General features: G+C 50.7%; 1 protein-coding gene across 6 annotated transcripts; it reads left to right on the top strand.

Moving 5' to 3' along the window:
• The first annotated feature begins 1124 nt into the window (after positions 1–1124).
• On the top strand, positions 1125–22459 carry DPP3 (dipeptidyl peptidase 3). Of its 6 annotated transcripts, none has more exons than XM_081155049.1 (18): positions 1125–1211; positions 2360–2637; positions 9335–9424; positions 9986–10123; positions 10708–10782; positions 11283–11376; positions 13045–13175; positions 13285–13415; positions 13491–13549; positions 14994–15188; positions 15367–15479; positions 15805–15897; positions 16565–16627; positions 16725–16849; positions 16959–17079; positions 18153–18332; positions 21102–21264; positions 21908–22459. In XM_081155049.1, exons 1-18 carry the CDS (start codon positions 1160–1162, stop codon positions 22078–22080), a joined length of 2274 nt encoding a protein of 757 aa, XP_081011175.1. In that variant the 5' UTR covers positions 1125–1159; the 3' UTR covers positions 22081–22459. The 6 variants fall into 6 exon arrangements, with proteins under 6 accessions (XP_081011175.1, XP_081011176.1, XP_081011177.1 ...); XM_081155050.1 differs by having other exon boundaries at positions 1141–1211; positions 2363–2637; XM_081155051.1 differs by lacking the exon at positions 1125–1211 and adding an exon at positions 1235–1510 and having other exon boundaries at positions 2363–2637.
• The last annotated feature ends 255 nt before the right edge of the window (positions 22460–22714 follow it).

Genomic DNA, 22714 nt, shown 5'->3' on the forward strand with positions numbered 1-22714 from the left:
CAAGCAGCTGGTGCTCATGTTGGGCAGATGCTGCTCTGAGGCTAGACACAGGTGCCGCCAAGGCTGGCGAGGAGGGGGTGTGTATTTCAGGTATCCCCTTCTCCCCGCACGACTCTCTGCACAACACTAGGGGGCAGCACTGACCAGTCAACACTTCACTCAAGCAGACATCCCTCAGAGTGGAAACAATTATTAGCCCGGTTTTTCTGCTAGGCAAGCCAGGACTCAGAGAGGTAAAGTGACCCACCCAAGGACACAGCCAGCAGGCGGTGGAGGCCAGATTCGACTTCCGATGGCCTGACTCCGCCCCCACTCTGATAGGGGACCCTCAGGATACTCCCCAGTCGTTCCCGCTGGGCCCCAGGCACTTTCATAGCCGCACCCCACCCAGGCCGCGCTCCACTGAGCCCATCCGGACAAGCAAGGGTGGATCTCGGGCCCGGCTGTGCCCGGGCAGCCTTCCTGGTCGCGGGTGACTTTCCCATCCATCAGGCGCCCGGCAAGCGCCAAGAAATTGCCAGGCCCCTCGCGTCCTTGTGCTGAAAACACTGAGGCTCAGAGATGTTTAGCGGCTGCCGCCACCCCCCTTTCTGCCCACGGTGGGTCAGTGGTAGTGCAGGCACCGGGGGGACCATCTCGGCCCCGGCAGCAGCCTGCTCTTCTGCAGCCTGGATCCCCTGCCTGGAGCGCTCGGCCGACTCCAAGGAACCTGCACCCACTGGCCATCGAGTCCCGTGAGGAAGGGGGAGCCACATCACCCCCACTGTGCAGGCTCCCACCTGCAGAACACTGAGGTCAGGGACTGGGAAAAGCCCCAAAGGAGCGCGGGGTCGGGCCGTCCGTGTGGGGCGGGGGCGGGGCTCCCTGGTGCTCCGCGAGTGGCACCCATGCCGCCCCGCCCGCGCTAGGGGGACTTTGTCAGGCCGCCCTTCCAGTCCCAGGCCCGCCACGCAGGTCCCCGCCCCCGCGCGAGCGCTGCGGGCGGACAAAGGCCAAGGCCGCAGGGCCATCCCCCCGCGACCCCGTGGAGTCGCGAAGCGGGGAGCCCGCGGCCAGGCGGAACTCGCCTCCGCGCTCCTATTGGCTGGAGCCGACGCCCATCTGAATCCCGAGGCCAGACAATTGGCTGGTGGGGGCGGAGTTCGCGGAGCCCCAATGAATGGGGGAGCCGGAAGCAGGAAGTGAGTTTGCGATCGGAGCAGCTGCTGCAGGTGAGGCGCGGCGCCCGGGTTTTGGGTCACAGTGTGTCATCCTTGGGGGACAGGGCGAATCTGGACCGGGTGCAAGATCATTCCCTTTCTTCCCCCCATCCAGTAGCCCTTCTAAAGTCATCGAGGCCCAGAAGCTGAAGAAAGATCTCGCAGCAAAGGGTTAACACCCCTTTCGGAACCCGGGTGGTTGTGCTTTTGGGGCGGAGCATCGGGAGTGGCGGGGGATGCTGGAGACACTTTACCTGTAAGGGAGGAAGGTGTGGAGAATGCCCTGGGTCCCTAGGGGCTCTGAGACCTTCGTAAGTTGCTTGGTCTCCCCAAGCCTCAGCCTCCCCATCTGTAAAGTGAGTTTTCTTCCAGCTCTGAACTTCTGTGGCTCTGCAGCTCCCCTGGCCGAGCACAGGGAGAGAGCAGGAGGATGCTGGACCGACTGAGAGTGGGACAGATCCTGGGAACACTGAGAGAGGAAAAGAGCACCAGGAAAATCATTAACCGCTGTAGATACATTCCACCAGGTGTGACCTTATCTAATTTGCACACCCACCTGGTGAGGTTGGGGTTGTTATCACCCCCACTGTACAGAGGTGGAAACTGAGGCACAGAAAAGTGAAAAGAAATGAAACAGTTGACTTGATTTTAGGAGTCTGGGGCTGAGCCAGGATTGGAACCTGGGTCTTCCAGCTGGTAGCCTTGGACTCTGTCCTTGTGAACATAGCGGTGAATGGAATTGAAGAACATGCAGGAGAATTTTGAAGAGGAGGCTAGGAGGTCAGAAAGGGGGTAGCCAGAGAGGAACCTGGGCTGGGAGTCTAGAGATGCAGATCCCTGCATCTGACCCTTGCCTTGTGTTATTAGGCAAAGCTCCTAACCTCTCTGGGCCTCAGTTTCCCCATCTGTAAGACTAGGTAGTTGGATTCAATATTTAAAGTTGAGGAGCCACTGGCCAAATATGGCCCACCAATGTAATCTCCTTGGGTGAGTCACCTAACCTTCTCTGAGCCTCAGTTAGTTTACATGGTGAATGGGTACAATGGCATTTCCTTCCTCATGGGCTTTTGGGAGGATTAAATGAAGTCATGAGAGTGCAGAGCCAGGTGTGCAGTTGATGTGGGGTAAATGATGGCTGTGATGATGGTAATGGTTCTCAGCAGGACCCATGGCGGACACCCAGTACATCCTGCCCAATGACATCGGCGTGTCTAGCCTGGACTGCCGGGAGGCCTTCCGCCTGCTGTCGCCCACAGAGCGCCTCTATGCCCACCACCTGTCACGCGCCGCCTGGTATGGAGGCCTGGCTGTGCTGCTGCAGACTTCCCCCGAGGCCCCGTACATCTATGCCCTGCTCAGCCGCCTCTTCCGTGCCCAGGATCCTGACCAGCTACGCCAGCACGCCCTGGCTGAGGGCCTTTCTGAGGAGGAGTATCAGGTCAGTTCTTTCAGGCCAACCTGCATTTTTTAAATGGTTTGTGGGTGGGAGGGATCAGGAAGCAGAAATACAAAGGTCTTTCTCTCTCTTTGGATTAAGACCCAAAATTACAAATACTGGAACTTTCCTCCTGGAGCCTCAGTCTTCTCATCTACAAATATGCATGAGGGTAGTTTATACCTTTTGGAGTTGTGGTGACCCGACTTCAAGATAAAGTGTGGCTGCTGTGATTATAAAAAGGCTGTGACTAAAGGAAACAGCAGGAGACTCCGATGGTAGAAGAATGAGTCCAGGTTAGGAATCACATCTGTGTCTGGACCAGGTCTCCCTTTATTGTGTTTTGTGTCCCTGGGCAGAATATTCTTCCTGTCCCTGGTTTTTGTTTGTTTGTGGGTCTATTGGCCAAGTAATACATAAATGCATTTTTTTAAATCCTTACCTGAGGATATTTTTTCCCATTGATTTCAGAGGGAGTGGAAGGAAGGGAGGGAGGAAGAGAGAGAGAGAGAGACATCAATGTGAGAGAGAAACATTGATTGGTTGCCTCCCACACTCCTGGACCAGGGCTGAGATCGAATCTGTGATCCAGGTATGTGCCCTGACCAGAAATTGAACCCGTGACCTTCCATTGCACAGGACCATGCTCTAACCCACTGAGCCACACCTGCATTCTTAATGTATTACAACAATGCAGAAAGACAATAAACAAAACACAAAGATCATTCATTATCAGTGCCTTTCCCAGAGGTCACCACTGAGGACGGCAGGGTATCCAGCCTTTTCAATACTCTCTATTACGTACTTCCACACGCACATGTCAGTTCCTTATTTTCTCTTTTACATAAATGAGATAATTTTCTCCATGTTCTGAGCTCTGCTTTTTCCACTGACCACCATGTCTTGGAAAACTTTCGTGGGGTGCATAGAAATCCACCTCATTCTTATTGGCTGTGCAGCATTCCGCAGCAGTGCACACTATAGTCAATATGATTTTTTCTTTATTGCTGGACATTTAATTGTCCCGGTTCCTATAAACAGTACCACAATGAACATATCTGTGCACATGTGTGAGTAGGATCTATTTCTGAAAGTAGAATTGCTGGGGCAAAGGCTCTGTCCACTTACCATTGATTGGTGCTGCCAGATCATCTTCTAAAAAAGCTTCACCGAGAATGTATGAGACTGTGGCTTGTCTTTCGATATGTAAAATAAAGGGATTGGATTGCTTATCTCTGAGCTGAGGCCCAGGCTGTTTTTTCCATCTTTTTTGAACTTTTCATAATCACATCCCACCTCTAGGCCTTCATTTACTCATCAAAAGAGCTAAAAGCTGGGGAAGTGCTTATAAGTGGAAAAGCGCTACCCAAGTATTACTATTTTCAGTGGGATTCCTTTGTAAGAAGCAGAAGCCCACCTCAAACTAGCTTAAATGAAAAAGGGAATCATAATTTCTAGTTTCTGGCCCCACATGTAAGGAGCTTAGAAGTTGCCAGTCTCTTTTAATGACAAATAAAAAGCTGGACAAACTGAAAATGAACAGCTCTTCTTAGATCATTAAGAGAATGAGGTCACATGACAAACTGTTGTCCCCCAAATTGGAGAGAGACAGGCAGGTACAGAGACTTACAACTTCTCAGAGCAAAAGTTCATGAGCAGAAACCTCCACTGGAACCAGTGCTGGGGTAGAAAAACCCGAGCTATAATTGACGACTTGCTATACACGCAGTGTAGATGACTCTTGAGTTTTAAAAAACTCAGAGGGACCCAGTTATAAGGGGGCCCCCACACTTTGGGGATTTTACCTCCAGGAACTTGATTTTGTTCTCACTATGAATTTCAGAGGTAAAGCCCCTCGTGCCACTGGCAGGAGGAGGCAAGAAGGAACCATTTTTGAAATGTGCTAAACATTCTGTTCTTAACATGGTCTACCCTCAGGAGAAACTGTTTAACCAGAACATTATGCTAGGGTTTAATCAGAACATAACTGACCTGGGGGAAGGGAAATAACCAACTCCAGCCTGCTCTAACCATCCTATCCCACCTAAAGGGGAGGCAGGGACATGGGACTGAGAAGCACACGCAAAATTCTCAGTCCAGAGGCAAAGGACAGAGCAAACATCAGAACCAGACTCAAATATGGCTGGGATGTTGGACTAGGAATTAAAACAACTATGATCGGTATGTTAAGGGCTCTAATGGATAAAATAGGCAACATGAAAGGAAGATGGTCAATGTAAACAGAAAGGTAGAAATTCTAAGAAAAAAACCCAGAATGCTAGAGGTCAAAGACACTGTAATAGAAATGAAGAATGCCTTTGAGGGGTTTATTAAGAGACTGGACTCAGCTGAGGCAAAAATCTCTGAGTTTGGGAATATCTCAATAGAAACCTCCAAAACTGAAAAGCAAAGAGAAAAAAGATGGGGGTGGGAAACCAGAATAGGATATCTGAGAACTGTGGGACAACTGTAAGAGGTGTAATGTATATGTAATGGGAATACCAGAAGGGGAAGGGAGAAAGGAACAGAAGAAAAATCTGAGACAATAATGACTGAGAAATGTATTGCCAGTAAACTTGCTTTACAGGAAGTGTTAAAAGTTCTTTAGAGAGAAGGAAATGATAGAGGTCAGAAATGCCTATCTACATTGCAGATGTAGGAAGAGCATTGGAGAGGGAATAAGTGAAGGTGAAACAAAAGCTTCTTTTTCTGATTCTTAATTGATCTAAGAGATAGCAGCTTGTTTAAAGTAATGGCAAAAGTGTGTTCAATTATATATGTGTATATGGATATAAGTAAAATGTATATATGCTATGTATAAGTGAGATAGATGACAGCAGTGACATGGGGGGGGGAGCAGGAATTAGGATTATTTTTTTATGATAAGGTACTTCCACTACCCATGAAGCAGTATAGTGTTATTTGAAAGTAGACTTGGGTTAGTTGTAAATGTTGCAAATTCTAGAGCAACCATTAAAAAAAGTAAAAAAAGAGATAAAACTGGTATGCTAAGAAAGGATAAAAAATAGAGTCATATAAAAAGTTCAGTTAAGAACCACAAAAGGCAGAAAAAGATTGAAGAGAAAAACAGTAACAAAGAACTAGGACAAGCAAAAACAGACATGGTAGGTATTGATCCAACTTTACTAGTAATCACTTTGAATGTCACTGGCTTAAGTGTATCAATTAAAGACGTCAGAGTGGATCAAAAAAATAAGACCCAACTGTATGTTGACTACAGGAGACCCACTTTAAATATAAAGACACATACAGATTAAAAGGGATGGAGAAATATATCCCATACTAACACTAATCAAAAGAAAGTGGGTAGCTATATTAATTTTGGAAAGACCAAACTTAAGAGTCTGGAAAGTTATCAGGGATAAAGAGGTGCATTACAAGTGATAAAAAAGTCAGTTCTCCAGGAAGACATAATAGTCTTCAACATGTTGTATGTGTCTAACAACAGAGCATCAAAATATGTGAGGCAAAAGCTGATAGAACTGCAAGGAGAAATAGATAAATCCACTATTATAGTTAGAGATTTTAACACCCCTCTATCAGAAATAGACAGATGCAGCAGGCAGAAAACCAGGAAGGACATATTTGAATTCAGCAATTCCATCAAATCAACTGAATATGTACGACATCTATAGACTACTTCATCCAACATCAGAGTACACATTCTTCTCAAGCTCACATGGGACATTCATCAAGACAGACCACATTGCGGGCCATAAAGTAAATTGCCTTCTTATAGACCAGCAATGAACAAGGATTTCAAATTAAAAGCAATACCATCTACAGTACAAAAAAAGGAGATACTTAGTTATAAGTTCAATGAAATGTGTTTAAGACCTATATGAGAAAAACGACAAAAGTAATGAAACATATCGAAGAACTAAATAAATGGGGAGGTGTTCCATGTTCATGGATAGGAAGGCTCAATATTGTCAATATGTTATTTCTTCCCTACTTGATTTATAGCAAATCCAATAAAAATCCCAGCAAGTTATTTTGCGGTATTAACAAATTGAAACACTAATGTTTATATGGAGGCAAAAGACCCAGAAGAGCCAACTACAGTAGTGAAGGAAAACAAAGTTGGAGGATTAGCACCACTTGACTTCAAGACTTATTATAAAGACAGTAATCAAGACATTGTGGTATGGGCAAAAGAATATCCAAACAGATCAATGGAATAGAATACAGAGCCCAGAAATAGACCCCCATAAATGTAGTCAACTGATCTTTGACAAAGGAAGAAACGCAATACAGTGGAGCAAAAATAGTCTTTTAGCCCAATGATGTGGGAGCAACTGGACATCAACATGCAAAAAACTGAAACTAGACACAGATTTTACATTATTCACAAAATCAAAATGGATCACAGGTTTAGGTGTTAAATGCAAAACTGAAACTAAAAGATAGCAATGGACAAAATCTATGCCCTTAGGGATGGAGATAACTTTTTAGATACACCACAAAGTGTGATCTGTGAAAGAAATAATTGATAAGGTGGGTTTCATTAAAATTTAAACATTTCTGCTCTGTGAAAGACACTTTCATGAGAATGAAAAGACAGGCCACAAACTGGGAAAAATATTTTCTTTTTCTTTTCTTTTTTAAATCCTCACCTGAGGATACCTTTTCCACTGCTTTCCAGAGAGAGTGGAGGGGGTAGGGAGAGAGAGAAACATCAGTGTGAGAGAGACACACTGATTGGTTGCATCCCACATGGTTGCATCCCGCATGGACCCCTGGACTGCGGCCAGGATTGAGACTGCAACCCAGATTCTGTGCTCTTGGCCAGAATCGAACCCTGGATCCTTCAGTCCGCAGGCCGATGCTCTAACCACTGAGCCAAACTGGCTAGGGCGGGGAAAATATTTTCAAAAGATTTTTTGATAAAGCACTGTTATCCAAAATATAACAAAAAAAACTAGCAAGCAACCTAATTAAAAAGTGAGCAAAACTCCCTAACAGATACTTCACCAAAGAAGATACACAGATGGCAAATAAGCCTATGGAAAGATGCTTCATGTCATATGTCATTAGGGACATGCAAATAAAAGAAATGAGATACCTCTCTACACACCCATTAGATTGGCCAAAATCCAAAACATTGACAACACCAAATGTTAGCAAGGATGTGGAACAGCAGGGACTCTCATTCATTGCTGGTGGTACAGCCACTGTGGAAGAGAGTTTGGCAGCTTCTCGCAAAGCTAAACACTCTTAACATACAATCCAGCAATCGTGCTCCTTGGTATTTACCAAGGTGAAAACCTGAAAGGATATGAAAACTTATGTCCATGCAAAAACCTGCACATGGATGTTTTGGCAGCTTCATTCATAATTGCCAAAACTCAGAAGCAACTGACATGCTCTCCAGGAGCCCAGTCGATCACCTGTAGCCTGTCCGGACAATGGAATGTTAGTCACTGCTACAAAGAAATGAGCTGTCAAGCCGAGAAAAGATACGGAGCAAGCTAAATTCATATTATGAAACGGAAGGGGCCAATCTGAAAAGGCTACGCACTGTCCGATTCCCACTATCTGCTGTTCTGGAAAAGGCAAAACTATGGGGAGAGTAAAAGGATCAGTGATCTCCAGGCATTGGGGGGAGGGAGGGGGAGGCACAGAGGATTTTTAGGGCAGTGAAACTACTCTGTGATACAGGGTGATGTACCTATCATATGTAATGGATATATGTCATGCACCTGCCCAAACCCAGAGAATGCGCACCCAGAGTGACCCTAATCTTAGCTGTGGTCTTTGGGGGATAATGATGGGTCAGTGCAGGCTCAGCAGTTGTAACAAATGCACCCCTCTAGCAGGGGATGTTGATAAAGGGCCAGACTGCACGTGGGGGGCTTGGGAATACCTGGGAAATCCTGTACCTGCTATTTAATTTTTCTGTGAAACTAAAACTGCTCTAAAAAAAAATAAAGTCTATTTTTTAAAAGAGAGAATTATTGGCTGACATAATTGAAAAGTCCAGAGCTAGGGGAGGCTTCAGGCACGGCTAGATTCAGGGGCTCAGTGATACCACTGCGATACCATCTTCATCTCTCAGCTTTGCATTCTTTCCTGACCCCAGCAGGGGAGCTCCAGGGACTCCAGGCTCAGTGATCCCTAGTATGGAACAGGCTCTTTGCACCTGGGAAATTACCTGGGCTGGCAGGGCTCTTACCAGCTAGAGCGGATTCCCACCCCTGCACTGGGGGAAGGGAGATCCTCCCCCCCCAAAGGCAGATGTGAGGTTTTGTTGCCAGGGGGGAAAAAGAGACTAGCTTTTGGGGGCAGCAAAAGCCATAAAGTAGATGGCCAGTACCCCTCCAGCCCTGACATTTGATGCTTCCGGTGCCAGCTGACTGCCAGGCTGGGGGCAGAGGACAGCAGGCTTTCTGCATAAGGAGGTGGTGATCGAACTGGGCCTTAAAGGTGACCGAGAGGATGCTGGGCGAGTGGAAACGAAGGTGGATGATGCTGAGACCAGTTTGGCGGGACAGTGGGTGTGTGGATTGCTCTGTGAAAACACATTGGGGCTAGATGGGGGAGTCTCAGGATCTGGATCCTGCCCCCAGATTTCCCAGCCTCACCCATACTGGTTCATCTGGATGTTAACATCTCAGGAGGGAACCTCCCTGGGGCTGGAGGCTGTGCCTCTGGGTGTCTGATGCCCACCTCCCCGCAGGCGTTCCTGGTCTATGCCGCAGGGGTCTACTCCAACATGGGCAACTACAAGTCCTTCGGCGACACCAAGTTTGTTCCCAACCTGCCCAAGGTGAGCTGAGGGAGGGCTGGGGAGGTGGGGATTTCATGGCTGGCAGGGTGGGAGTGGGGCCCTGAGTGGAGCCTTGACTCTGTCACTGCCACGTTGTGTGACCTCAGGTCAGCCACCCAGCCTTGCTGGGTGCTGCAGCCTCCTCCTGGCTGTGCTGACCCAAGAAGCAGGCAAGGGGGGGGATGTGAAAGTGCTCTAGAAACTGTAGGTACTTGCAGAAATTGAGCCTGTTGGTTATCACGGGACAGTAGAGAAGCCTGGGCATGGGGAGTCCCTGGGACTGGAGCTCTGGCCCACCTAGAGCCCAGGCAGCTGTTACATCAGGGCTCCCGGCCTTCACTGTGCACATGGACTGCCTGGCAATCTTGTAGAAATGCAGCTTCTGATCAAAAAGCCTGGGGTAGGGCCCGAGATTCGATATTTCTCAGGCAGTGCCAACGCTGCTGGCCTATCAGTCGCTGGAAGGTCTTAGATTGTGGGATAAGAGCTTGGGGCAGACGATGAGGCTCCAGAGGCAGGTTTGGGCAGTGTAGCCAGGCCAGTGGACTCCTTCCCCTGCAGGAGAAGCTGGAACGCGTGATCCTGGGGAGCAAGGCCGCAGAGCAGCACCCAGAAGAAGTCAGGGGCCTCTGGCAGACCTGCGGGGAGCTCATGTTCTCTCTGGAGCCGAGGCTTCGACACCTTGGGCTGGGGAAGGAGGTAAGGCTCCCAACCAAGCATGAGAGTGGAGGGCTTCCTTTGAGGCCACCTGGTGGTGTGGAGAGAAGGGGCCTGATGGGCAGGCAGTCAGTGGACTCTACCTTACGCTATTGAGGCAAAGCCGCTCGCCACTGCAGGCCTCAGTTTTGCCATCTATAAAATGGGAAGCAGGTTGGATGGAATGCTTTCTGACATCCTGGGAAGCTGTGTGCAGGAGGGAAGGAGGGAAGAGCTGAGAGCTAGAGGGAGTTGCGGAGGGAAGGAAAGGAGTGGGGCTCAGGCTTCCCACCTCTGGAGGCTGCTTGAGAGCTGCATGAGGTGAACGACATGACCAGCCTTAGGGTTGGGTCTGCCTGAGAGGCTGGAGCAGAGCCGCAGGAGGCTGGAGATGGGCCTCTGATTCCTCTGTTGTTTGTGTTACAGTTTTTCCCCCTGGGAAGGAATGGAGGGGGGCAGGGTGGAGGCTGCTGAGAGGAGAGGCAGGAAGCCTGGAGCTGGAGAGGGTGCGCTGGGAAGAGATTGACCAGCAGCCCCGGCAGCCCCGGACCTCAGCAACTCCTTTCCATCTGCCCCCTTCCCCACAGGGCATCACCACCTATTTCTCTGGGAATTGTACCATGGAAGATGCCAAATTGGCCCAAGACTTTCTGGACTCACAGGTTTGGGGAACTTAGGGCAGTGGTTTGATGGGGCCCCCTTGCCACTGGCACTTCCTGCTGGGTCTCAGTTTGGGTCCTTGAGGTAGAGAAGACTTGAGGGTCCTTGTCTAAGAGTCAGCCTGGCTGCAATGAAAATGCCCCCCACTCCACCCCAGGCTGAAGAGCCATATGACAGCCTCAGGGGAGTCACGTGTGGGGTTCACCTCCCAGCTCAGCCGCTCAGCAGCTGTGTGACCAGTTTTTTTGTCCGTGAAATGGGGCCTGTCTTGTGCAGCCCTGAGTTAGCTGAGGTTATGCAGTAACCTCGACTGGCAGTCAAGTCAGTACTTAGTAAAAGTTAGTGCTCAGTGCACTGAACAGAGCAGGAGAGTCTGCCCTGGCTCTCTCCCCTCCCAGCTGACTCGGGTAGGTCTGAAGAGGTCCTAGCACTCTTCCTCCCCCTCCCCCACAGCCCTATCTAAACTTACTGTCCTCCAAACCCCTGCGCTGGTCTTTTCCAGAACCTCAGTGCCTACAACACACGGCTCTTCAAGAAGGTCGACCAGGATGGGAAGCCCTGCTATGAGGTGCGGCTGGCTTCTGTGCTTGGCACAGGTGAGCTCCTTGACTCTGTTTCCTAAATATCTCTCAAGGTACCCTCAGGATAAAGCCCAAATCTACCTTTAAGGGCTTTGTTGATCAGAACTCTTTGGTTACAAGTGAAGAAACCTATTTCAAATTTGCCTAAACCAAAAGGGGACTTTACAGACTTGGGTAATTAAGAAGCTCAGAGTATGAAGGCGTCAGACACACAGTCGTCTCAGAAAATGTCTCTCTCCATCTCTTGACTGGGCTGTCTGGCTGCATCCACAGCAGGCTGCTCTCCCACAGTCCTGCTGATACTGGACACAAAAGGGCCTGAGCTGCCCGCTGCAACCAGAGTCAAAAAGTAGAGACGAGGTTGAATCATTTTAAAAAATATATATCTTTATTGATTTCGAAGAGAGGAAGGGAAAGGGAGAGATCTAGAAACATCAATGATGAGAGCCATTGATTGGCTGCCTCCTGCATGCCCCCCACACTGGGGATCGAGCCCGAAACTCGGGCATGTGCCCTCATCGGGAATGCTCAACCGCTGAGCCACACCGGCAAGGCGAGGTTGAATCTTTATGGTGCATTTTATTTATCAGGTAGCTGGCAATCTAGGAGAATGGCAAGTGTAACACCCAGAAAAGTCTGCTCTGACATTTCATTTCAAATAAGCTCTTATATAGGATTAGTGGGTGGGGGAAAATCTGGTTAGTGAGTTCCCAGGGTCTGCCGCCTTTCAGTGTCCTTGCAAAGATTAGCCCCGGAACGCTGCAAAGATTAGCACCGAACACTGTCTCCCTTCAGACAGGTCCCGTCCTTGATCTGGGCTCTGGCTGCCTTATCTCCAGGGCCTGTTCTTCCTTTTGCAACGCATCCTCCAGTTTCCCAGGGTCTGTAAAAAAAATCTCTTTATAGTGAGTAGCTATTAAACAACAGCGATTCTATTTCTATCACGTGCGCCTCCCCTATCACTGCTGGCCACAATCCTGGCCATTCCAGCAGAAGGAGGGTCCTTTTCCCTCGGAATTTTCTTAATAAGGTCCAGGAGTGGCTCTAATTTCTCTATTTTGGGTCCCATATTTATCTGTGAACCAATCCCTGTGGTCAAGGGCCAAAGTCTAAAATAAGACTCCAGTTCCTTCTAGAGCCTTGGGGGTTGGGAGGGGCGGTTCTGTTTCCTAGTCTCTTTCGGCATCTAGAGGCTGCCTGCATTCTTTGGCTCATGGTGTTTCCTCAGTCTCTCCAACTTCTTTCTTCTCTTACCACACCTACTTCCCATTTATCTTCTTGTCTCCCTATAAGGACCATTGTCATTACATCTAGGGTATGGCTGTCTTTTGAAAATACAATCTGACACATTGGGTTTGAATCCTGCTTGCCATTTGCTGCCTGTGTGACGTTAGAAAATTTAATTAACTTCTTGATGCCTTCGATTCTCCATCTGTAAAATGGAGATAATAATTTTCCTCCTCCCCCAGAATTGCTGTGAAGCTTAAATGAGTTGCCACATGTAAAACACTTAGAACGTTTCATGTTACATAATATATTTACTTTTTAAGATGAAAGTTTATACTAATTTCTGTAGGCAGTGGGCAGCCATGGAAGAGCTTAGGTAAACATGTCATGGTTAGAAGCCTGCTGGGGTGTCTTACACTCGCCTTTTCCCTGAGCGATCCCCCTTTTTCCCCTCAGAGTCTGCTCTAGACTCTGAAATGACTTCCAAGTTGAAGAGCCACGAATTCCAGGGGAGCCATTTCCAGGTGACCCGGGGGGACTATGCACCCATCCTCCAGAAGGTGGTGGAGCACCTGGAGAAAGCCAAGGTAGGGCTGACTGGGGGTTGAGGTGTGTGGGCTCCAGACCCCTGGGCAGCAAAGGGGGATAGGGGGTGGGTGGGTGGCCTGAGGCTGACCAACCCCTGCTCACCCCCAGACGTATGCAGCCAACAGCCACCAGGAGCAGATGCTGGCCCAGTACATAGAAAGCTTCACCCAGGGCTCCATTGAAGCCCACAAGAGAGGCTCCCGCTTCTGGATCCAGGACAAAGGCCCCATTGTGGAGAGGTGAGGGGCCCAGCCTTCACCCTGCCCCACCCTTCCTGCCCACCCCTCCTCCATCTCTGCCCTTCTCTCCCCCAGTTACATCGGGTTCATTGAGAGCTACCGAGACCCCTTCGGTTCCCGTGGAGAGTTTGAAGGTAACTTCTGGGAGGCGGGAGGTCAGATTGGAAACCCTTTCCCTGTGTCCTCTGAGGGGTCTCCCCTTTCCCCTTGGCAGTAATAATAACAGTGACAACTGCCAACATGGATGATGTGCCGTGTACAGGGCACTTACCTATATTAGCTCATTAGACACCATTATCCTGTGAGGAATTCTAACCTCACTTTACAGATGTGGGAACTGAGGCACAGTGGGTGGGTGGCTGAACCCAGGTGCCTTGGCTCTGAGCCACTTTGGTGCCGCCTCTGGTGTCTGGGCCAGACACAGGCTCTGTCTGTTCCAAGCCTGGCTTTGCTACGCACCGGCTATGTGACCTCGGGCCAATTAACCCCATGTCTGGGCATCAGTCACTCCCTTCTGGTGTCAGGGGACGGGGGCAGTGAGATGTTATATGCATACTGCTCAGCACAATGCCAGGCACATAAAAGCGCTGGGTGGTTGGAGCATAACTGTGAACTTGACTCTGCTGATGCCGTCCCAGGGCAGGTGGCAGGCTGCCTCCGCCCCCATGCCCACCCCTCCCACAGTACCCACCTGTGCAAGGCAGGGCATCCAGCCTGAGGATTTAGACTTGTCTCTGCCAAGCTCCTGGACATAGAGTCTGGAGCATCCAACTGCCAGAAGCCAGAGAGATTAATGTGGGAGGAGAGAGGAAAGCCCCAGTAGCCAATGGGGGCCTTGGATCTGAGCCCATAGATCCAGGCCCACGAAGAGGCGTAAGGGAGCTGGCGGGCCAAGGGCCTGAGGGAGCGACAGGTGTGCACAGCTGCAGCTTTCCTGCACGGGGCCTGATTCACCAGGGCTGCTCTGAGGGCTGAGACCCTTGGGCCTCCTCAGCAGCCTCAAGCTGAAATGTGAAATTCCTCCTTTACTACCTTTGCCTGTGTCACTCCCCTGTCACTCCCCTCCAGAGGTCACCGCAGGTCACAGTTGAGAGGCTGCTGAACAGAAGGGCTGGGACTGGTCCTGTTGATTTATGTAGTTAGAGCTTCTGACTCAGCAGTGTTTCCAGAATTACACCCACAGAACACGTTTTCTGTGAGGCCAACACAAGCCAGGTGCTCTCACCAGCAGGACAGCGCACAGCTCCCCGCAAAGAAGAGCGCCTGTGTTTGTCCTGCAGTCCCTTCCGCTGGGAATCCGGCCTCTCCACCCCCCCCACGTACTCCCCGCAGACTCCTTTAAGACCCATCTCAGATGTTACCCAGTGAAGCCCTTCTCTCCAATTCCAGCCACCCCGGGCAGTGACCATCATGAAGGCAGGACCTAGCCCTGGGTCACCGCTCTCCCCGGTGGCCAGCACAGGGTCCCTGCACGCAGTGGGCGTGCACTCATTGCATGAAGCCTGGAGTGTAGAGGGGTTGAGTAGGGTGAGGACCCCTCCCAAACCCTGCCAGCCCACAGCCCCCTCTCCCCCGCAGGCTTCGTGGCCATGGTGAACAAGGCCATGAGTGCCAAGTTCGAGCGGCTGGTGGCGAGTGCGGAGCAGCTGCTGAAGGAGCTGCCCTGGCCCCCAGCCTTCGAGAAGGACAAGTTCCTCACCCCAGACTTCACCTCCCTGGATGTTCTCACCTTTGCTGGCTCCGGCATTCCTGCTGGCATCAACATCCCCAACTGTGAGCTTCCTCCGGCCTCAGGCCACTCGAGCCATGACAGTATCCCCCAAGCCCCCTGGAGCCTCCATTCACAGTCACCCCCTCCCCCTCCAAATTGCCTTGCTCTGCTCACCATCCCAGCCTGTTGCTCTTGTCTGGATTCCTTGTGTGTGACCCTGGACCTTCGCCCCTTCTCCAGATGATGACTTGAGGCAGACAGAAGGCTTTAAGAATGTGTCACTGGGGAACGTGCTGGCCGTGGCCTACACCACCCAGCGGGAGAAGCTCACCTTCCTGGAGGAGGAAGACAAGGTGGGCACCGGCAGCCCAGGGACAGGGACGGGGCTGCGCCTGGCCTGGCCTCCAGGAGGGCAGACCACCCAGCGCAGGTGGGGAGCCCGGTTTCCGTCCTGGCTCTGCTGCTTCTTGGCCACATGACAGTGTGACTTCGGAGCCTGTTTCCTCACCTGTCAAAAAGGGGAGGCAGTCCATTCCTGCCGGGCTGTTGCGGTGCCCAGTGTGGAGCCTGGGGTGTCCTAGGCCTCTACTAAACCTGTATCCTGATGGGCCCTCGGCTTGTGAGGCTGTGTGGCTGTGGTGGCACAGGGGACAGTATGGGGCTCTGATTGTCTTGCAGGACCTCTACATACGCTGGAAAGGGCCCTCCTTTGATGTGCAGGTGGGTCTGCACGAGCTGCTGGGCCACGGCAGCGGCAAGCTCTTCGTGCAGGTAAGGATGCGGCAGGTGAGCCCCCAGGCGCAGGCCCACAGCTCCCCTTCCCCAGCATCAGCCCTGCTCCGGGGTGAAGCTGCTCCAGTCTTTGCCTTCAGGGGCTTTGGGTCAGGTGACAAATATGGCCCCTTAAGCAGTGAAGTCCCTGTCTCCTCCTTCCCCAAGATGTCCCGGCAGCTCCAAGGATTGAATGAGACAGTCCAGCTGAGGTCCCCCCACCGCAGAATCTCCCCCACAGTTGGATTGCTGGGCTCATGCCAAGGAAGCCGGCCCTGAGGGTGGGACTCAGGCGGCCCTGGGGACAAAGAGGCTGGCAGGGGACAGTCACTGATGCTTGTGGGCCTGAGGCTGTAGTACTGTCTGTCTTTGTACTGCAGTCCCTAGAGCTTGTACATTTTCAGGCGTTGTAGGGAGCTGCTGCTCCCCAGAGCGGTCTCTTCCTGCCAGCTGGCCGGAGTGGCTCCAGCCCCCGCGACACCCACTCAGGGGATATAAAAAAGACAGGATAGGCTTTCTCCCAAGCTGAGTAATGCCCGTTATGTGCGGCCAGCACAGAGCTGCAGAGAAGAGATGACTGGAGGGTGCGGGGTGAGGACTTGGGAGAGTGTGGGCTCTGAGCTGGGCACCTCTTCCTCACACGCCCGTGTCAATGGCCCTTCTGCAGGATGAGAAGGGAGCATTCAACTTTGACCAGAAGACAGTGGTCAACCCAGAGACGGGGGAGCAGGTGAGGGTGGCCTCAGCGGAGCCCAGGGTGCAGGGAGGGTGGGCACAGGTGGGGTGGCGGCCGCCCCTAAACCTGCCTCCTGGGCCTCGCCTCCCAGATTCAGAGCTGGTACCGGAGCGGGGAGACCTGGGACAGCAAGTTCAGCACCATTGCCTCCAGCTACGAAGAGTGCCGGGCCGAGAGCGTGGGCCTCTACCTCTGCCTCCACCCCCAAGTGCTGGAGTACGAGTGGCAGGCGTGGGGTGGCCTCCTCTTTGGGCAGAGGGGGGGTCGCAGGGAGGGTAGGGCCCAGGCAGCCTCTGACCCCCCTGCCTCCACCCTCTTCCCCCAGGATCTTTGGCTTCGAGGGGGCCGACGCGGAAGATGTGATCTACGTGAACTGGCTCAACATGGTTCGGGCCGGGCTGCTCGCTCTGGAGTTCTACACCCCTGAGGCCTCCAACTGGAGACAGGTGGGGCCCCGGGGAGCCCTCGGGAGGGAGCCTGAAGTGAGGGCCAGGATCAGGATTCTGGGTACAGGGATGGGACGACCTACGAGGCACATGGACTGGGTTTAATCTCAGACTCCACCGCGTATGGGGACAAGTCACATCACTATTGTGAGCCTCAGTGTCTGTCTGTGAAACAGGAGTAATAATCTCCCTGCCCACCTTTGAGGGCAGATCAAATGAGATGCTTTATTATGACTCCTAATAGATGACTCATAGGACTGACTCCGTGCCACACACAGTTCTGAGCACTTTCCATGAATTAACTCATTTGTTCCCAGTACCAACCCCGGGAGGTAGGTACTATTATTGCTCTCATTTTAGAGATGAGGAGATTGAGGCACAAAGAGATTAAGTAACTTGCTGGTAAGTAGCAGAGCCAGGATTCAGATCCAAGCGTCTGCCTCCAGAGCTGTCAGGCGAGACTGCTCGGTTTTGAGATGCCCTTTGGGAACAGGGTAAGCAGTAGAAATGTTTTAAAAGTCAAGCAAGCATGCTTTAAGGAGGCAATGTTACATCATCAAAAGAACTCACATTTTAGAGTCAGGAAACTTGGATCTGAGTGAGTCCTTGCTCTCCCTTAGCAGCTGTGTGACCCTGAGCAAGTCACTTTGCCTCTCTGGGCCTCTGTTTTGTCATCTGTAAACTGGGAATAATGATGCCCTCTTGGTCGTCTGTTGAATGCAAACAAAACTGTGGAGGAGAAAGTGCCTGGGGTCCGCGTGGAGAGGTTACTTGGGGATAACTGCTGTCATGAGGGCAGAGTTTGGGGCAGCAGAGGGCATACGGGTGGCAGGAGGGTGCACAGGTCCTGCCTGGAAATGGTCTCCCTGTCCTCCAGGGCAGCCTGCGCTCCCTTATGAGCAGAGGAAGGAGGGGGCGTGTGAGGGAAGAGGGATAGGCAGAAAAGAAGAGACTAAAAGAGTAAGAGGAACTGACAGTTAATGAGCATGTGCTATATATCAGGCCTCAGAGCAAACATTTAATACATCTTGTCTGGGGGCTGCAAATGACTCCTTTCTCCCTGGCCCCTGCAGGCCCACATGCAGGCCCGGTTTGTGATCCTGAGGGTCTTGCTGGAGGCTGGCGAGGGACTTGTTACCGTCACCCCCACCACAGGCTCAGATGGACGGCCGGATGCCCGGGTCCGCCTTGACCGCAACAAGATCCGGTCGGTGGGCAAGCCTGCCCTGGAACGGTTCCTACGGAGGCTCCAGGTAAGCAGAGGCTCCAGGTAAGTGGAGGCCTCTTGCCTTGGAGTCCCCTCGCCTTGGAGTCCCCTCACTCTATTTCCCTACCCTCTAGCACTGCCTCATAGCCTCTTGATTGATTTATGGATTTTTTCATTCATTCGCTCTGCAAGTCTGTACACTGAGAGTTACCTACCATGTGCCAGGCACTGAGAATACGCTGTGAGCAGTTTCTTATATTGTAGTGAGGGGTGGCAGACGACAGACGTGAACAAGATAATTTCAGGTCATGACAAGAGCTGTCAGGGCAATAAAACTGGGTGATGTGACAGCGAGTGAGACTGGAGGGGAAATTGAGGTTGCAGAGTGAGATGTGCTAGCGAGTAAGATTGCAGAGCCACTTTAGCCTGGGTGATCAGGGAAGGCTTCTTGGAGGAGGTGGCATTTCAGTGCCAAGAACTCTGAGAGCAGAAGCTAAAAGCACAAAGGATGGTCTTAGGACTAGAATGAGCTTGGGTTGAGGGACAGAAGGAAGCCTAGAGCTTGGTGAGTGCAGGAGGAAAGGACAACAGTCAACACAGCCCTGCTCTCCTTTCAGGAAGTTGGGAGGCCTTTTGGGGTTCTGGTGCCAGTACTCACCAGCCTGTAACTGGGGCAACATACTTCTCCTCTCTGGGCTCCGCTTTTCTCATCTGTCCAATGGGTTTATCCTAGAAATGCAAGGTTTATTTAACATTAGAAAATATACTGTATTTATGAAAATCACCATATTAATAAATTAAAGGGGGAAAACCATGATCATCATCTCAATAGATTTATAAAAAGCTCTTGAAATTAATTTATATGCATTTATGATAAAAACTTGTAGAAAGCTCAAAGGTGAGAAGAATTTTTGTAACTGATAATGCCCCACCCCCAAAATAAAAAAAAACAATAAATGGCATCTGGTGAAACACTAAAACTTCCCTTTAAAATAAGGAAACAGAAAAAAAATGTTCCCTATTTCCACTTCTGATTAAATGTACTGAAGGTCCTAGCTTTCGGAAGGAAAAAAGGAAAGTAAATGAAAAGTTTAGGCCTCACAAAGGAAGAAACAAAACTCATCTTTCTGCAGTGGTAGGACCGTCTGCATAGACGAGCCAAAAGAATCTGCAGGCAGGTTGTTGAAATTCATGGGTTCAGCAAGGTTGGATCGAGTCCCAAGAGGGTTTTCATGGAACTTGACAAGCTGATTTTAGAAGTCAGGTGGAAGCATAGAGGACTGAGTAAGAGCCGAGACACTGCTGAAGCAGAACAGGCTGGGAGACTTGTTCTCCTAGGTATCAAAAATTTTCCAAGGTTACTGGGTTCAGGGTTGCACTGGGGCAGGAATGGACAAGCTGACCAGTGGAACAGAACCAAAAACCAGGCATCGACTGTTTGGCTTATGACAGAGGTGGCATTGCAGAGGACGGGAAAGGAGGGACCGCTCAGTAAGTGGTGCCGAGACAACAGGTTATCCTTATGGAGACTAGTTGGATTTCTTCCTTACACCACACACAAAATCTGCCCCAGAGGGTAAAGGCTTACATATGAAAGGGAAAGATTTAAACTGACCTCAGGGTGGAGGTGAGTTTCTCCAAACAGGAGAAGCAAAGCCATCAAGGAAAAGACTGATCCCTTTAACTCCATCAGAAATAACTTCTGTTCAGTACAAGTTACCATATAGGAAAGGGTATTTATCACATTTATGTGAACAAAGGCTAGTGCCTAAATACATAAAGGACTTTTTAAAAGTGAAGAGGAAAAGACAATGCAACAGAAAAGTAAGCAAAGCTCATGAACAGAAGAGGAAAGCGAGAAGCCACCAATTTATGGGAAGATGTTAGAGCTCGTTAGTAATCAGGGAAGCACAAGTTAAACCACATGAGATTTATGCCCGCCCACTTGGCAGAAATGAAAACTGCCCGCAGCAGCCCGGCATGCGGAGCAATGACTGCCACCTGCTTCCCCGACCGGGAGCCAGTGTGATTTCGGAGGACATCCTGGGCATTGCCTGTAAGGTTGTGCTGTCACCGGCCTCCAGATCGAGTCTCCTGGGCAGTTTGTCATACAAGGATATCCCAGCAGCACTGAAAGCACAGGCTACCCATCAGCAGTAGAAGAGGTTCACTGGTGTGTGTGTGTGTGTTTTGTTTTTAATATATTTTTGTTGATTTCAGAGAGAGGGAGAGGGGGAGAGAGAGAGAAACATCAATGATGATGATTGATCGGCTGCCTCCTGCACACCCCCGGCTGGGGATCCAGCCTGCAACCGGGGCATGTGCCCTGACCGGGAATCAGACTGTGATCTTCTGGGTCATAGGTTGACACTCACCCGCTGAGCCACACCGGCTGGGCTGGTGTGTGTTTTAAGTGGAATACTGTACAGTGGTATGAACTAGGGCTGCGTGCATGAACGCAGGTGAATCTAAGACGTAGCTCCAGCAGATAAAGCAAATCACAGAACACGGCAAAATTTACATACTATATGGTTGAGGGGAAACGGGAATAAAAGCACAGAATTGAGGGCTGTTTCCTCAGCCCGGAGGCCGCAGGCTGCAGGGTGCGGTCTCAGAAGGGCAGTTGGACTAACTTAAGCTGGGCGGCGGTTGTGTGGGTGTCTAGTTCTTTATAAATATGCGCTAGACATTTTAATGAGCACTTACTCTGTGCTAAGCAGTTGGTCTGCGTTTTGCCATCAGCTGTGGCCCCGGAGGAGCACCGTGGACGCAGGTGGGCGCCACCCAGGCACTGACTCCTTCTGCCATCCCGCAGGTGCTGAAGTCCACAGGGGACGTGGCCGGCGGCCGGGCCCTGTATGAGGGGTACGCTGCGGTCACTGATGCACCCCCCGAGTGCTTCCTCACCCTCAGGGACACGGTGCTGCTCCGCAAGGAATCTCGGAAGCTCATCGTTCAGCCCAACACTCGCCTCGAAGGTAACGGACTGCTGAGCCCTCTTTGGTGGGGGCCGTGCAGCCGTACTCAAGCACAGAGGCCCACAACCAACCAGGGGTGCAGGGAAGGCTACCTGGGGTGACTTCTACCTCTCTCCCCAGGCCGAACCTCAGGCCAAACCTTGGCCTGTACCATCACCACCATCACTACCACTGTACACAGCCGTGCTGGTTGTAAGATGGCATTATTGTATTTAATCACTATAGCTTCTTGAGAGAAGAGGCACTGTGCTCACCCCTATTTTACGGATGAGGAAACTGAGGCTTAGAGGTTGAGAAACTTGCCCAAGGTCCCACAGCGGACAGAGGTGAAGCAATTGCCAGACTGTAAGCCAAGGACTGTGTCTGTTTCACCTAGGATAGCACCTGGTATAAATCTTTTATTAAATGAATGAATTAATGAATACAGAAATTCATTAAATATTCCCCCTCTAATGTTTCCTTCCTCATAGGGTTATTGTGAGGATGAAATTAGATAATAAACCTAAAACACGGGAAACAGTTTTTGGCACATGGTAAGAGCTCAGGAAGAACTAGCAGCTCTGATGATGGTGATGGTGATGATAATTCTGCTTCCCTATTAAGACCTTTCCTTGCTGCTGTTTTCTCTCCGTCTCTTCCCCAGGCTCAGAAGTGCAGCTTCTTGAGTACGAGGCCTCTGCTGCTGGTCTCATCCGATCCTTCTCCGAGCGCTTCCCAGAGGATGGGCCCGAGTTGGAGAAGGTTCTCATTCAGCTGGCCACAGCTGATGCCCGGTTCTGGAAGGATCCCAGTGAGGCCCCATCTGGCCAGGCTTGAAGCAGATTTGTACAGCCCCTCCCCCCACTCCATCAAACCAAGGCTGCAGTGGCCCCATTTTCGTGTGTGCATTAGGGGCTAGGGAGGGGCAGGAGCTCGGGCCTTGGTGCTACCTCAGCTGAGGGTGGTGACACTAACCCCTTCCATTTGTCAGCACTTTCCACTTTACCAAGTACTTTTTCCCTGTGTTATCTCATTTGATCTGTGCTGCCCTCTGTGGAGTGGGCAAGGCAGGGTGCCTTATCCTGCTTCCCAGAAGAGGAAATGGAAGTTCTGAGAAGTGACCTGTCTAGAGCCTGCAGGACTCAAAACCTCTCCCTGCCCAGTGCTCTTCATGTATTACTTTTATAACCAGAAAAATAAATATTAGAAACAAACACCATCTTTGCGGTTCAGCAATTTCTCCATGTCTTTGGTTCACTTCTGTTCTGTTCCTAGCAGGTAATGAGTTCAAGGGCTGGGGAGGGGGCGGGAGGGTCGTCTTCAGGCTTCCATCCGCCACAGGACATTGGCATCACCTCTGAGGGTACGCACACAGTTACGAAAACGAACACAGCACATTTTTGGCAGCCCTCCTTTGCGGCATTTCTTGCATTCTGAAATATCCCGGGAACCTAAAAACGGGAAACCGTCG

This window comes from Miniopterus schreibersii (assembly GCF_964146895.1).
Source record: "Miniopterus schreibersii genome assembly, chromosome: 12".
NCBI classification, from domain to species: domain Eukaryota; kingdom Metazoa; phylum Chordata; class Mammalia; order Chiroptera; family Miniopteridae; genus Miniopterus; species Miniopterus schreibersii.

Bases quoted from the DNA above. Each gene is read 5' to 3' on its own strand.
- DPP3 (XM_081155049.1), top strand. From the start codon at position 1,160: ATGGGGGAGCCGGAAGCAGGAAGTGAGTTTGCGATCGGAGCAGCTGCT. The intron at 13,176-13,284 runs GTAGGGCTGACT...GCTCACCCCCAG, and splicing joins AGCACCTGGAGAAAGCCAAG to ACGTATGCAGCCAACAGCCA. The intron at 18,333-21,101 runs GTAAGCAGAGGC...GCCATCCCGCAG, and splicing joins GGTTCCTACGGAGGCTCCAG to GTGCTGAAGTCCACAGGGGA.